Consider the following 14812-nt stretch of genomic DNA (forward strand, 5'->3'; position numbering starts at 1 on the left):
TTCATTGGACCATTCTCAATACTCAAGATCCTCAGTCCGGCCGCAGTGAAGCTGAAACTCCCAGCTTCACTGCGGATTCACCCAGTGTTGTCATGGTCTCAAGGATAAACCATACCACGCCTCACCACTCTGCACTCCTGGACCCCGTACCACCTCCTGCCCGTATCATCGACGGGGAGCCGGCATGGACTGTTCGTCGGCTCCGGACGTCCGTCGGAAGGCCGGGGTTTTCAATATCTGGTGGACTGGGAGGGGTACGGACCCGAAGAACGCTCCTGGGTGAAGAGGAGCTTCATCCTGGACCCGGCCCTCCTGGCCGATTTCTACCGCCGACACCCGGACAAGCCTGGTCGGGCGCCAGGAGGCGCCCGTTGAGGGGGGGTCCTGTTGTGTGGGCTGCTGAAGAGGAGGTACTGCTGGCCCACCACCACCAGTCTGCGCCCGCTTGGAGTGCGGGCTTCAAGCATGAGAGGGCGCCGAGACAGAGAGTGACAGCTGTCACGCGTTTACACACAGCTGTCACCAATCACCACCATCTCTACAAAAGCCGGATCAATACTCCACCTCCTCGCCGAGAATCAACTACCGTCGAAAGGTAATTCTCTGCATTTCATACTTTCTGAAGACTAATTATTGTTCTGTGTGCAGCCGTATTCCTGAAGTCTGTAATTGGATTGGCGTGCAGTGAGAGTCTGCGACGTCTTCGCCTCTCACTCCATCCAAGGAGCACCTGTCAGGAGCTGCACGGGTGATTCTGTATCGGAGGTGGAGGTTTTCCCTCCGCGAAGACCTGTAGAAGAAGGATTACTGGGTGTGTGGATACACACTCACCATAACTGTTTTGTCATCTTCTGCCAGCAGTACCAGGGTCTGCAACAGAAGACGGTGACCACCTGGGGACTCAGGACTTGGCGGCTCTGGTGTTCTTCAGGCCGTTGGTGGTGGAAGCTGTGTGGGTCCCGGCTCTCCGATCGCCAGAGGTCTCCTATCTTCGAGCCTGCCCGCACGTCACCTTGTGTACAATTGGCATTATCTGTGTCTGTATTTAGTTGTGCGTTTCACAACATTAAATTGTTACTCTTTGTCTTATCCATTGTCCGTTCATTTGCGCCCCCTGTTGCGGGTCCGTATTACGACCCTTTCCCAACACATAAATTGGATTTGGTTGGTTAGAGGAGCTGCAAATGTGCTTTCTCTGCTCAACTCTAAACATGGTAGGCTATCAGCCTATGAAGGTCAAAACGCCCTGCTGTTTTCCTCCAGAAGAATTTCTACGGCATTGGTGCACCATTCGGCTGCCCTCTTATCTTCTGCCCTCCCCGACAGTCAGTCTGATGTTCTTAAGGCAACTCCAGACATTATGTACACACTGACAGAAACTGATACAAACTCATTTGACTGATAAGAACTCATCTCATCTGCACTCATGACACATGCCCCATCTCCCCTCCTCACCTCTACCATCACCCCCCCCCCCCCCGCCTCCACCCTCCTGCTCCCCCCGAGCTTGCGGCTGCGTGGGACACTGCTGCAACCCCATCCCCCCACATTCACATTGCCTCAATTTGTATGACGGACTGTCTTAAAGTTTAGCGTACATAAACAATCAAATGTATATGCATAGGTGTTCTAATTCTGGTGTGTGCCATTATTACATTCAACTTGTAATAACTGTGGATTAATTGTATTTTTGTCTGAGGTGATGGGTGGGAAGAAATTTCGTTGCACTTGTTGCAATGACAGTAAATGTATCTATCTATCTGATATTAGCCGGTGCCATGAAATGTTTAGAAACTTCAAAAAACTGAAACCACACTGATGTACACTCACACTGCTTTCTCCCATGTTAGATACCAGGAGGTGTTTGGACCTGATGACAACACCACCCAGTTTGAGAACATCACTATTTACAACTACTTTGTTTGGAGCCACTACTACTCAGTCAGTAAGACCTATCTGGGGCCCGGGCAGAGCAGCTTTGGAGGGGTGGATTTCTCCCATGAGGGCCCCGGATTTGTCACCTGGCACCGATTTCATCTGCTGCAACTAGAAAGAGACATGCAGGTGAGTTGAGGGTAGGATATTCCAACATTTGACTTATAAAACAAAAAACACTAGTACTGGACATGGGCCAAGAAAGAACCTATCAAAGCTTGTTGCAGATCCTGATCAAATGGTAGATCCTAATACTCTGATACAAATTTGGTATTGTTGCTTTGATCCTGTAATTAGGAACAAATATCATTAGTGGGGATCAAAGTGAACTTTGAGTACAACTGTCTTAAATGAGATTCCTCCCATCGAGTGTCCGGGTTTACACTCAGGGACAGAGTGAAAATCTCAACTGTCCAGGAGGGACTTGGAGCTTGTAGTTAAGACTCTACTTCTTCACACTGAAAGGAGCCAGTTAAGGTGGTTCAGGCACCGATGCCCCCTGGTCCTCATCCTAGAGAGGTCTTCAAGCTACGTCCAACTGGGATGAGGCCCTGTGGAAGACCCAGGACAGGCTGGAGGGATTAGATTGCCCAGGTGTTTTGGGAGTTGTTGGGGATCCCCCAGGAAGGATTACGGCTTGAACACACTGCACATATTGGACATGCACATCATGTGCAACAATCACGCTTGTGTGCAATTACACCAGGCAATGTTTTCAGCTGTGTTCATGGTGCATCAATGCTCAGTCTGCCCACATTATTTGTCTTAAAAATGAATCCATTTCAGTTTTACAGTGCACATTCACTTTGGACTTGTGTACATGTGTTTGCACAGTTTTGTTTTTTAATTATTATGAAAAAAACACCAATGTTTCAACTCAAGTGTGGGATTAGCTGTTTGGCCTGTTGGCACTGTGAACTGCACCCATCAGAGTGACAGAAAATGAATGAATGAATGAATGAATGAATGAATGAATGAACAATCCAACTACTTGAAGCAGTGGGCAGCCACAGTCTGATGACGAAGACAATGATTGGTCAAGATCAGTAAAAGAAGCAAGAGTGTAATGAGTGTTGTTTTTTTTTTTCTTGTTGGTGGATTGGAACTTGGAGAAATGAATCCCGGACCTTGTTACTGTGAGGCAAGAGTGCTAACCTCTATTCCACCCTGCTGCCCAGTGATCTCGATCAAATTCAGGATTGTGCCCCAAAGATCAAAAATAATCATGAGGATAATGCCTTTCTAGAGGAGTGGAGATTAATCAATACGAATCGGTATCTAGATACAAACGTGTGCGATCCGAGTGCATCGATTCATTCAGTGTGCATCGATTCATTTGACAGGTTGAATTGTGTTGCATCGCTCGCTGCCCGCTTGCTTCGATTTCTTTTTTTCCGATGCACATTGAATGCACCATGGATGGAAGTCACAAAGCTTAACAATTTCCTTATCGGCCCTTCATTTCGGGGCACCGGAGCAGCCGTGTTTTTGAGGGTGTTTATCAGGAAAATGAATATTTCTCTACATTAATTGCAGACTGTGGCGGGTCTGCTTAAAGCTTGAAGCAATGAAGCAGCACTTCAACCCACTGTTCTCTGCTTCCCTTCCAGTGGCAGGTCTGCAATGTCTTCATTAACCCCTCTCAAAGCCATTTAAAATGTCTTCCATTTTTTATGAATTACATCCTGACGTGCAGCGCAGCTGGCTGAAGAGCTCAGCTCAGAGTCTATGGAGTCTATGGTTACATTTGTGTCATTAATATCTGAAAGGAAATGCTTTTGACAAAAACTACAGCTTTTGTTTATTTCTATTTCTGTCCAGAGATCAAGGATTCATCATGTACATCAAAGATCCAGTCACCATGTACAGATTTGATTGATTTTTATTTACGAGGTCTGTCAATAAAGTATCGGACCTTTTTATTTTTTTCAAAAACTATATGGATTTGAATCACGTGTGATTACATCAGACAAGCTTGAACCCTCGTGGGCATGCATGCGTTTTTTCACGCCTGTCGGTTACGTCATTCGCCTGTGGGCTGGCTTTGAGTGAAGAGTGGTCCACCCCTCCCATCACAATCTCTTTGTCTGAGAACTTCCTGAGAGACTGGCGCTTTGCTTGATCAAATTTTTTTCAAAAACTGTGAGGCACATCGAAGTGGACACCATTCGAGAAATTCAACTGGTTTTCGGTCAAAATTTTAACGGTTGATGACAGATTATGGCGTGATGCTGTCGCTTTAAGGACTGCCCACGGAGCGGGACGTGCGGACGGGTCCACGCGTCGGCACCCAGCTGGCGCAGCGCGGCGGCACAGGAAAAAACCTCCGTTGGAAGACTTAAGGACAAGTTTGAACATGCCCAGCTGTTAAATAGTTTCTCGGATACTCACTCGACTAAAAACCATCGAAAGCCGCCTGAATTTTACGAATGGTTATCAACACGGAGGTGCCTGCCGATGCGCAAATCCGTCCGCACGTCTTTCATTACAAAATCTCCTTTAACAGTGGAATGTCCGGATAAACTGCTGATCCCAACCTCTCCTGAAAGTTGTCTGTTCTCTCACAACATCCTGGGTCAACAGAGGCTTAAATTTGGAAGTTTTCAGCTCGAAACAGGCTGACGACGGCGGCTCAGAGCGCGTCGCGACGTCCCGCTCCGTGGGCACTCCTTAAAGCGACAGCATCACGCCATAATCTCTCATCAGCCGTTAAAATTTTCAGCGAAAACCAGTTGAATTTCTCAAATGGTGTCCACTTCGATGTGCCTCTCAGTTTTTGAAAAAAGTTTGATCAAGCAAAGTGCCAGTCTCTCAAGAAGTTCTCAGACAAAGAGATTGCGATGGGAGGGGTGGACCACTCCTCACTCAAAGCCAGCCCACAGGCAAATGACGTAACCGACAGGCGTGAAAAAACTCACGCATGCGCATGAGGGTTCAAGGTTGGCTGATGTAATCGCACGTGATTCAAATCCATATGGTTTTTGAAAAAAATAAAAAGGTACGTTACTTTATTGACAGACCTTGTATGTCCAGAGATCAAGGATCCAGTGACCAATTTCATATTTATTTACTTTAAGACTCCATAAAATGTTAACATAAAAAAAAACTTGTAAAGCCTACTTTTATTACACAGAAAATTCACAAGAGATATTGATAAGGGAATCGATAATGAATCGGATTGGTAAGCGGAATCGATAATGGCTTTGATATCGATAAAATCTTATCAATACCCATCATTAATCATATTGCATCATATCACATTGTGAGGAATTGAATCACCATCAAATACATATCAAATTGCATCGCATCATATCATTAGTATTGTCATGTATTGCTATATGTTTCGTATCCCTGGTAGTGTATCGAGATGCGTATTGAATCAATGTCAGTGATGAGATTTGCACTCACCCACATGGCAATCATACATGGTGTCATCCAACTATACATGGTGTCATCCAACTATGCAGCTGCAAACGGACAAGCACATCCTACCTTTGATTCAACATTCTTTTTGTGTGTGAAGCATCTGCAGCCACATTGTCCTACAGATCTGCAGGAACTAGAAGGGCAATCTATCACAGAAGTGCTGTAATTGTACAAGCAGTGCTCAGAAGATGGTACTGAGCTAAAACAATAATAAAATGAGAAAGGCAGAAAGTTTGGCAGTCATAATGCAGCTCTACAGTAACAGATCCATCATCTCATCTTCAACTACTCATCCGGGATCGGGTTGCGGGGGCAACAGCTCCAGCAGGGGAACCAAACTTTCCTTTCCCAAGCCACATTAACCACTTCTGTCTGGTGGATACCGAGGTGTTCCCAAGCCAGTGTGGAGATTTAATCTCTCCACCTAGTCCTGGGTCTTCCCCAGGGTCTCCTCCCAGATGGATGTGCATAGAACACCTCCTTAGGGAGGCACCCGGGGGCATCCTTACCAGATGCCTGAATCACCTCATCTGACTCCTTTCAACGCGAAGGAGCAGCGGCTCTACTCTGAGCTCCTCACGTATGACTGAGCTTCTCACCTTAAGGGAGACACCAGCCACCCTCCTGAGGATGCCCATTTTGGACGCTTGTGTCTGCAATCTAGTTCTTTCGGTCATGACCCAACTCTCATGAGCGTAGGTGAGAGTAGGAACGAAGACTGACCAGTCGATCAAGAGCTTCGTATTTTGGCTCACCTCCCTTTTCATCACAACAGTAAAGGAACCGTGAGATTTAAACGTGAATGTTCAAGCAAATTCGTGCACAATCAGAAACAAAAATCTGAGGGCTCAACGTGAGATACAAAGGAAGACGTCATATTGCACATGTCCATTTTTAACCTCATGCCTTACTTCATCTTTATAGGACATGTTGGGTGACCCCACCTTCGCCCTTCCTTATTGGAATTTCGCCATCGGAGGCAGCGATTGTGACATTTGCACCGACGACTTGATGGGAGCACGAAGCAACTTTGATATAAACTCCATCAGCTCCAACTCTGTGTTCTCCCAGTGGAGGGTCATCTGTGAAAGTGTGGATGACTATGACAGTTTGGGCACCATCTGCAACAGTAAGGACGGGCCCAGAAATACACTGAATGTGCAAGAGAAGAAAGCCATGTTGATATACAGCACAGTCTCAGCTGCACCAGAAAAGAGAGCAAAGAGCTCATAAAGAGAGCAAGCAGAACATAAGCTGCTATAAATAAAGACTCACAGCTGTTGTGCTGACTTTGATATTTCTTGAAATTGCTACAATTTGTTACAAACTACTGTAGCAGTTAGCCATGAACTTCTGAGCATCTGAGCCTTCAAAGTACTACATTAAAATACAGTACAATCCATTTTAAAGTACAAAAATGTCAAGTTTTTTATTTTTTATTTAAAGCATAACTGTCTGTGGAATTTTGCAGTAGATGTTTGTCATCACAGTACTTTCGTCGCTACACCCCTCAGCAAACATTTAAGGTCTCAACAAGATCACAGCATCAGGATTTGTATTAAAATTTAAACCAGTCCAAAGTTGTCCAATTAAGCCCTTCTGAAACCTTGATTGGCATGCACCCATTGTTGTTCCAGAAAATGATTCAAACCCTAAATGAAATAACTGCTTGATATATTGATTCAGTGACCTTGAAACTTGAAATGAAACTTTTAATTGAAAGAATTTGAAACATTTCCTGAAGAAAATGGTTCATAACTTTGACATGCACAAAAGACAAAATGAAATAGGTACTTTAGAAAATTAATATCTATCTTTAAATACAGGAAACAAGAAATTAAACTATTGTGTCAAATATTCAATTTTGAATCACAAAATGAAACATTTGCTTCAGAAAATTATTCACAGCTTTGACATGCACAAAGTTTGGAATGAAAAACCTGACTGAGAAAATAAATCACTTCCTTGGAATGCTGGAAATAATAAATTCAACTTTCAATTCTGCCACTCTAAAATACATGAAACATTTGTGTCACAAAATATTGTATTGAAATGATTAATTTTGTGGATCAATATACATGATGTTTCTCAGTCAATGATTTCATTTTATGTTTCAAAACAGAATATTTTGTGACACAAATGTTTCATGTATTTTAAAATTATTCATGACTTTGACATGCACAAAAGACGAAATGAAACAGTTGCTTGAAAAAATGAATCACTTTGTCAAAATACTGGAAACAAGAAATGAAACACCTGTCAAGATATTCAGTTCTGAAAGACCAAATGAAACTTTTGCACCATGAAATATTCTATTTTGAAACATAAAATGAAACTGTTAAGGGTTTCTATATCTTGAACCATGAAACATTTGGTTTAGAAAATTACTGATAACTGACATGTACAAAAGATGAAATAAAACATCTATTTTCTCAAAACACAAAAGTAGGTGCTTGAGAAAATGAACAACAAGAAATTAATTGTTTGTGTCAAAATATTCACTTCAGACTAAATGAAACGACACTGAACAAAAATAAAAAAAACTTTGTTTTTGTTCCCATTTTTCATGAGCTGAACTCAATGTTTTTCTCTCTACACAAAAGACCTATTTCTCTCAGATACTGTTCACAAATCTGTCTAAATCTGTGTTAGTAACACTTCTCCTTCGCAGAGATAATTTATCCCACCTCACAGGTGTGGCATATCAAGATGCTGATTAGACAGCATGATTATTGCACAGGTGTGCCTTAGGCTGGCCACAATAACAGGCCACTCTGGAATGTGCTGTCATGCTTTATTAGGGAGGTTTGGGCGGTGTCAGAAAACCAGTCAGTATCTGGTGTGACCACCGCTTGCCTCATGCAGTGCAACATATCTCCTTCCCATCGAGTTGATCAGGTTGTTGATTGTGGCCTGTGGAATGTTGGTCCACTCCTCTTCAATGGCTGTGCGAAGTTGCTGGATATTGGCAGGATCTGGAACACGCTGTTGTATACTCTGATCCAGAGCATCCCAAACATGCTCAATGGGTGACATGTTGAGTGAGTATGCTGGCCATGCAAGAACTGGGATGTTTTCATGAGGTGATGGCTGTGGATGAGTGGCACAACAATGGGCCTCAGGGTCTCCTCACAGTATCTTTATGCATTCAAAATGCCACCAATAAAATGCACTTGTGTTTGTTGTCCATAACATACGCCTGCCCATACCATAACTCCACTGCCACTTGTTCCACATCGTTGACAGTAAACCTCTCACCCACACGACGCATCACACACTGTCTGCCATCTGCCCTGTACAGTGAAAACCGGGATTAATCCATGAAGAGAACACCTCTCCAATGTGCCGAATGCCATCAAATGTGAGCATTTGCCCACTCGAGTTGGTTACGGCAATGAACTGCAGTCAGGTTGAGACCCCGATGAGGATGATGAGCGTGCAGATGAAATTCCCTGAGATGGTTTCTGACCGTTTGTGCATAAATTCTTTGGTTCTGCAAACCGATTGTTGCAGCAGCTGTCTGGGTGGCTGGTCTCAGACAATCTTGTAGGAGAACATTCTGGATGTGGAGGTCCTGGGCTGGTGTGGTTACACGTGATCTGAAGTTGTGAGGTCGGTTGGATGTACTGCCAAATTCTCTGAAATGCATTTGGAGATGGCTTATGGTAGAGAAATGAACATTCAGTTCACAGGCAACAGCTCTGGTGGACATTCCTGCAGTCAACATGCCAATTGCACGCTTCCTCAAAACCTGCAACATCTGTGGCATTGTGCTGTGTGATAAAACTGAACATTTCAGAGTGGCCTTTTATTGTGGCCAGCCTAAGGCACACCTGTGAAATAATCATGCTGTCTAATCAGCATCTTAATTTGCCACACCTGTGAGGTGGGATGGATTATCTCAGCAGTCTGCATTTTTTTAAACAAAATGAAGTAGGAGTACTACAATACCTTGTTAATCACCCCATGGTGCTTTTGGGTTTTGCCACAACTGCTCAAGAGTATTGGAGGGCCATTTCATGGGAATATCTCCTACCTGTAGCCACTACCACTTGGGATGGATACAAATTTAGTACCTGCAACCATTCCCATAATGTATATGGTTGAAAGCCCTGTTGCTCCATGGTGAGAAAATGTCTTCTCGTGAGTGTTGCTCGAGTTAGATCAAGTAGGTTAGTCTGAAATTACTGGACTCTGTGTCACACTGCGAGAGTGGAGTTGATGGGATTTGCAGTGATTATGTAGCATTACACGCTGGCACCAGATTACAGATTATGCGGCATGGGGGGTTCCTGGTACTGGGGAATAGTAAAGACTATCAAACCTCTTTTACTACAATGTGCCACTCCAAGTCGTAACAATAAATGGGCTCCTTAAAGATCAAATGCAAACATAAGGAATGGCTGGAGGGAATTAGGCGGTAATAGGCTGAGCATGTGAGTGGCCAACAAGTGAGTGATCTCTCTCATTAATCCTCTTAAGGAGTCACGACAGCTGTGGTATTTCCTGTATTACCCAGCGATATCAGAAATAAGTGGGGAAGGGATGGGCGCCTCATTTGCACTTGTTGAAGACACAAATCTAGCACTCGACTGGTTCCTTTGATCGAACGGAATAATCTTCAGACAGACAGACAGGTCTGTTATGTAGCCCGCTGTTTGAGCATGTGTGGGAGCGGGAAAAAAAACACACACACACAAGGTACAAAGAGAGATCATGCACGAAAGAGGAAAATAGTTCCTCGTTCACAGAGCTCCCACTCACTACTGTTGACTTTTGGTGAATAATTCATTAAGTGCCATCTTGTCATGTTTACAGCCGATCAAACCAGGCAAGCCTCCCACGCCGTATCAGAATGTTCTTAACATTACACGATTTCTAATCAGCTTCCTTTAGCATCGTTTTCCAGCTCTGATCTTTTTTTGTCATTTTGGTGTAATTCGCTAATATTCAGGCACAGAGACCAGCTCCATCAGGAGGAACCCGGCAGGAAACGTAGCGCGGCCCATGGTGCAGCGGCTGCCCGAGCCAAAGGACGTGCTGGACTGTCTCGAGCTCAACACCTTCGACACGCCGCCTTATTACTCCACGTCTTCAGAAAGCTTCAGGAACACCATCGAAGGTGTGCAGCCGTGCATCGTGACCCGAAACAGAGACAGCAGTCAAACCTGAGTGGACGTTGAAACTTAGGTCCATAAGTATTTTGGATGTGACACAATTATTGTACCTTTTAGGAATTCCAGCTGTTGCTCTGTTTTCAGAGCCCATAATTATTTGGACACAGTAAATATATGGGATGTTTTAACACAAATCATCACTTTTACAGCTGGACAAGTCAGGGGACAAAAACATGAACATTTACAACCCTCTGTATGTGTCTTGGGCTTCATTCATATCAGTCATTGAGAAATATAAATAGCATGATACTCTGTAGTAAATGTGCCTGGAGTAGGCAGTGATCACGCAAGAAGACGAGTCGTGCGGGAAGCCATCAAGACACCCAGAAAACCCACCTCTTGTTTTTTTCAGAAAATCCTTTTCTGTGCTGATGCAATGGGCAAAAGTTGCAGGACGCACTATTTATCCAATCACAACCACAGAAGCTTATAACTATTCCAGAGTTGTCTGGGGGTCTTGGTGGCTTTCCTCACCATTTTCCTTGTGGAGTCATTTTTTAAAGAACTGTCTACTCCAGAAACTGGTTGCAAAAGTAATGATTTGTATTTAAAATAAATGCATTGTTTGTCCAATTACTTATGACCTCTAAAACTGGAGGCGTTATGTACGAAATAATAATTTCTAAAGGATTAATGTGATATTTTTGAAAAGCCCCTGAGTTAAAAGCTAAATGTCTCCAATTTAAGCTCTTTTTTGACTGTTTCATTTCAAATCTGCTGTGGTCATGTACACAAGCAAAATTACAAAACAAAAACCAAAACTAAACTAACAAACAAAAAATAGTCCTGTCCAAATACTTATGGGCCAGACTTCAGAGTTGTTTGGTTAAAACATTCATAAGAGACATGGTGAACACGCACCATCTGTAATGGCAGCGGTAATGTGGGAAGGGTTTACTTGCTTACATTTGATTGTTTGCTGTGAAATTTTGAAGGTGTCCCTTTAAGTACAAACACAGCCAGAAAGACTCAGTAATCCACCTACATGCACAGATGGCTAACTCCAAATTAGACCTCATCTTGGTAAAAAAAAAAACAAATGGTGCTTTCATTTTAAGGTTTTATGGTTATTCTAGGCTACAGCGCCCCCCAGGGAATGTATGACCCCGTGATCCGGAGCCTCCACAACTTAGCCCACCTCTTCCTAAATGGGACGGGCGGACAGACTCATGTCTCTCCCAATGATCCCATCTTCGTCCTCCTGCACACATTCACCGACGCAATCTTCGACGAGTGGCTCCGCCGGCACAGTCCAAGTACGTGCACACTGATCCCTGAACATGCATCAAGTTCTCACAGAGTGATTAATGTATTTTTGGGAATTGTGCTTCCGTCTGTGGAGCGTACCATTTACTTATAGCATACATTGTTATACTGACATTTGACTCGAAACTACAAATTGGTTTGTTTTAAACATGTCCTTCCTTCATGGTAAGCATTAGCATATGTAGACATGCTAGCAGTTAGCATGAGCATATGCAGTCTGACCCTTGATCTTGATTTTGAATACTTGGTGTTGAGTTTCAGTGGTTGGCACAGCTAACCAAAAAGTTAGCTTTGATAACCATTAATCCGATAACTGAAAAAGTTATCTTTTATGACACTAAACAGATAAACTGCTAAAAACATTATCTTCATTATAACCGATAACTATTAGTACTGATTTGGACGCAGCCATATCAGATTACACTGTCGGATTCTGATAAACCAGTTTCACTTTAAGCGCCGCAGGGGCTGCTGGGTAAATTCAAGGATCACAAACACATAAGAACGCACGAAAAATTAATGAATAAAGAAATAAAACCCCAAACAATGTCATCATCTTTCAAAAGTGGTAAAACACAGTATTAGAAATCACAATTTATCTCAGGATTAGATACACCATCATTTACAAACTAAAAAGCTGCTGCTTTTTTCACATGCTTTAAACCTTGCAGATTAAACAACTGAAATACATCCATTAATACTTTGATTGGCAGAGTAAAAGACACGTAGTAACTATAAATTCTTACCTGTTCGTTTCAGTGGGATTCATCTGAATAAATAATCCACATAAAGCGTCCTTTAAAAAAAAAAAAGAAAAAAATTAAAACAGTGTATAAATGTGAAGAAAAGTCCCTCTGTACACACAGCTGCGCTGTGAGAGCTCCTCTCCCCCACTGAGTCTTGGCAATTAAATTACAGCCAGAAAGAAATAAAATAAAATCATGTTAAAATTAGTCCGTTTTGTTTTTGCGTCGAGTGGACTCACTCACTGTAATGTCGAAAGTGAACCTGAACTACACTACCCACAATGCTCCCTACGTCGACTAGCCAATCATGTTTTGTACTTAATGATGACATCATCAGCAAGTGACAGGAAGCCAGTCTACTACAAACACACAACAGACGGACTAAAATGTTTGATTTTAGGGTTTACAAATGTTTTTGACCGTTAACATTTATTCACTGGTAAAGTGAGCAAAGTTTATCGGACTGAAAGTTATCGGAACTAAATTTATCGGAAGATAATTGGTCCGATAATGGTTTTAAAATTTATCTGAAATGCTAATCTGCTAGCAAAACCATTAGTTTTGAGTGTGTTATCGGATTAGCTGAACTGTGCCCACCACTGCTGAGTTTTGATCCTTTTCAGTGGGCTTTAATCCTCGTGGCCTGTGAGATTTATTCCTGATTGCTGAGCTTTGATCTTTGATGCTTTTAACTTGTTCCCCATGTTTGAACCTGAACTGTTTATCTTTGATATTGATTGCTAAATGTGATCCTAATCTTTTTCATGCATTACTGGGTCATATGCCATTGACAATGGCATTTCCGTTGGACAACCATGTGCAGTCCTGTGTCCGTGCTTTACATTTGCATATGTGGTTAACATGCTGCTACATTAAAACTTAGCATGCGTATATGTGAACATACTAGCACTTGGCATGAGCATATGCAGTCTGACCCTTGATCTTAATTGTGAATACTTGATGCTGGGTTTTGATCCTTTTCAGGGAGCTTTAATCCTCTTGGCTGGTCTGTGAGATTTGATCCTGATGGCTGATCCTTGATCCTGTCCATTGCTCGTAATTGCAAAAGGCTTGATGGTGGGCTTTGATCCAGACTGCTGAACTCTTGGTGATCCTGATTGTTGAGCTTTAATCTTTATTGCTTTAAAGATGTTCCTCGGTTGAACCTGTTTATCTTTGATCTTGATTGCTGAATGCAATCCTGACCTTTTTCATGCATCATCAGGTGGCACAATCACATGCTGTTGGCACTGGCATTTCCACTGGACAAGCATGCGCTGTCCTGTGTTCGTGCTTTAAGTTAGCATATGTAGTCAACATGCATATGCTACATTAAAGGTTAACATTAGCATATGCTGCTGATATACACAGAAGACAACTGCGCTATGTCAATATAGCGATGTTCTGATTAAAAATAGCAACATGTAGCAGTACAGCCAGAAATGTGGTCATTCTTGGAAACCATGTATCCCTGCTAATGCCTTGGTAAATATATTTTCTACCTGCCTACAGGTGAGGTTGTTTACCCTGAGGAGGATGCCCCTATCGGTCACAACCGCCGATTCAACATGGTTCCTTTTTGGCCTCCAGTCACCAATGCAGAGATGTTTGTCTCTGCTCCAGAAAACCTGGGATACTCCTACGAGGTCCAGTGGCCAGGTGAGCAGCACTGCAAACACTCAGACACACGGTCTACTCACCCCCCACTGACCTTTGCCCTCTTCTTCTTCTCTGCTGCAGCCCGTGCCTACACTCTGTCCGAGATCATCACCATAGCAATCGTAGCTGCGGTGCTGGTGGTGGTTGTTGTGGTGGGTGTGGTCTCCTGTGCCGTACGCGCTCGGTCCTACCGCTCAGCGGAGGCTCTGGAGCCGCTGCTCACGGAGACTTATCGGTATTACTCAGAGGATGACCGGAGGGCGGACCAATCGCCAGCCGCCATTTAGAGCAATCGAAGCACTTTCAAGCATGAGTACTGCTTTTGTATTTTTATGATGGTTCCAATAAAGTCGACCTGGTTTTGAAGCCGGCGTCTGTGGGGTTAAATGTCATTCCTGCGGGATTGTTTCAAAATGAAACAGCTAATTGTTCAAGCAAACTGCTTCACAAAACACCCTGTTTTATAATGCTAAAATGAAATGAAACAGTCTGTCAGATTCAGTGTTTCACAACTGAGACACTAAATGAAAGAACTGACATTATGATTCAGTTTCAAAACGCTTAAAACAGAAAATTAACTAATTTCTACCCAAATCAATTATT

The 14812-nt window shown here is 43.1% G+C and overlaps 1 protein-coding gene across 1 annotated transcript in view; it reads left to right on the forward strand.

Annotated features, from left to right (window-relative positions):
• tyrp1b (tyrosinase-related protein 1b) overlaps positions 1-14575 on the forward strand; it is a 34813-nt gene extending 20238 nt beyond the window's left edge. Inside the window, exons 4-9 of the mRNA XM_034189141.1 lie at positions 1851-2064; positions 6286-6490; positions 10316-10483; positions 11615-11794; positions 14063-14209; positions 14291-14575. Of these exons, the coding sequence (XP_034045032.1) occupies positions 1851-2064; positions 6286-6490; positions 10316-10483; positions 11615-11794; positions 14063-14209; positions 14291-14496 (1120 nt within the window). The 3' untranslated portion in view covers positions 14497-14575. The remainder of the gene's footprint in view (positions 1-1850; positions 2065-6285; positions 6491-10315; positions 10484-11614; positions 11795-14062; positions 14210-14290) is intronic.
• Positions 14576-14812: the final 237 nt, after the last annotated feature.

The sequence above is a fragment of the Thalassophryne amazonica genome, chromosome 15, assembly GCF_902500255.1.
Source record: "Thalassophryne amazonica chromosome 15, fThaAma1.1, whole genome shotgun sequence".
Taxonomy (NCBI): Eukaryota; Metazoa; Chordata; class Actinopteri; order Batrachoidiformes; family Batrachoididae; genus Thalassophryne; species Thalassophryne amazonica.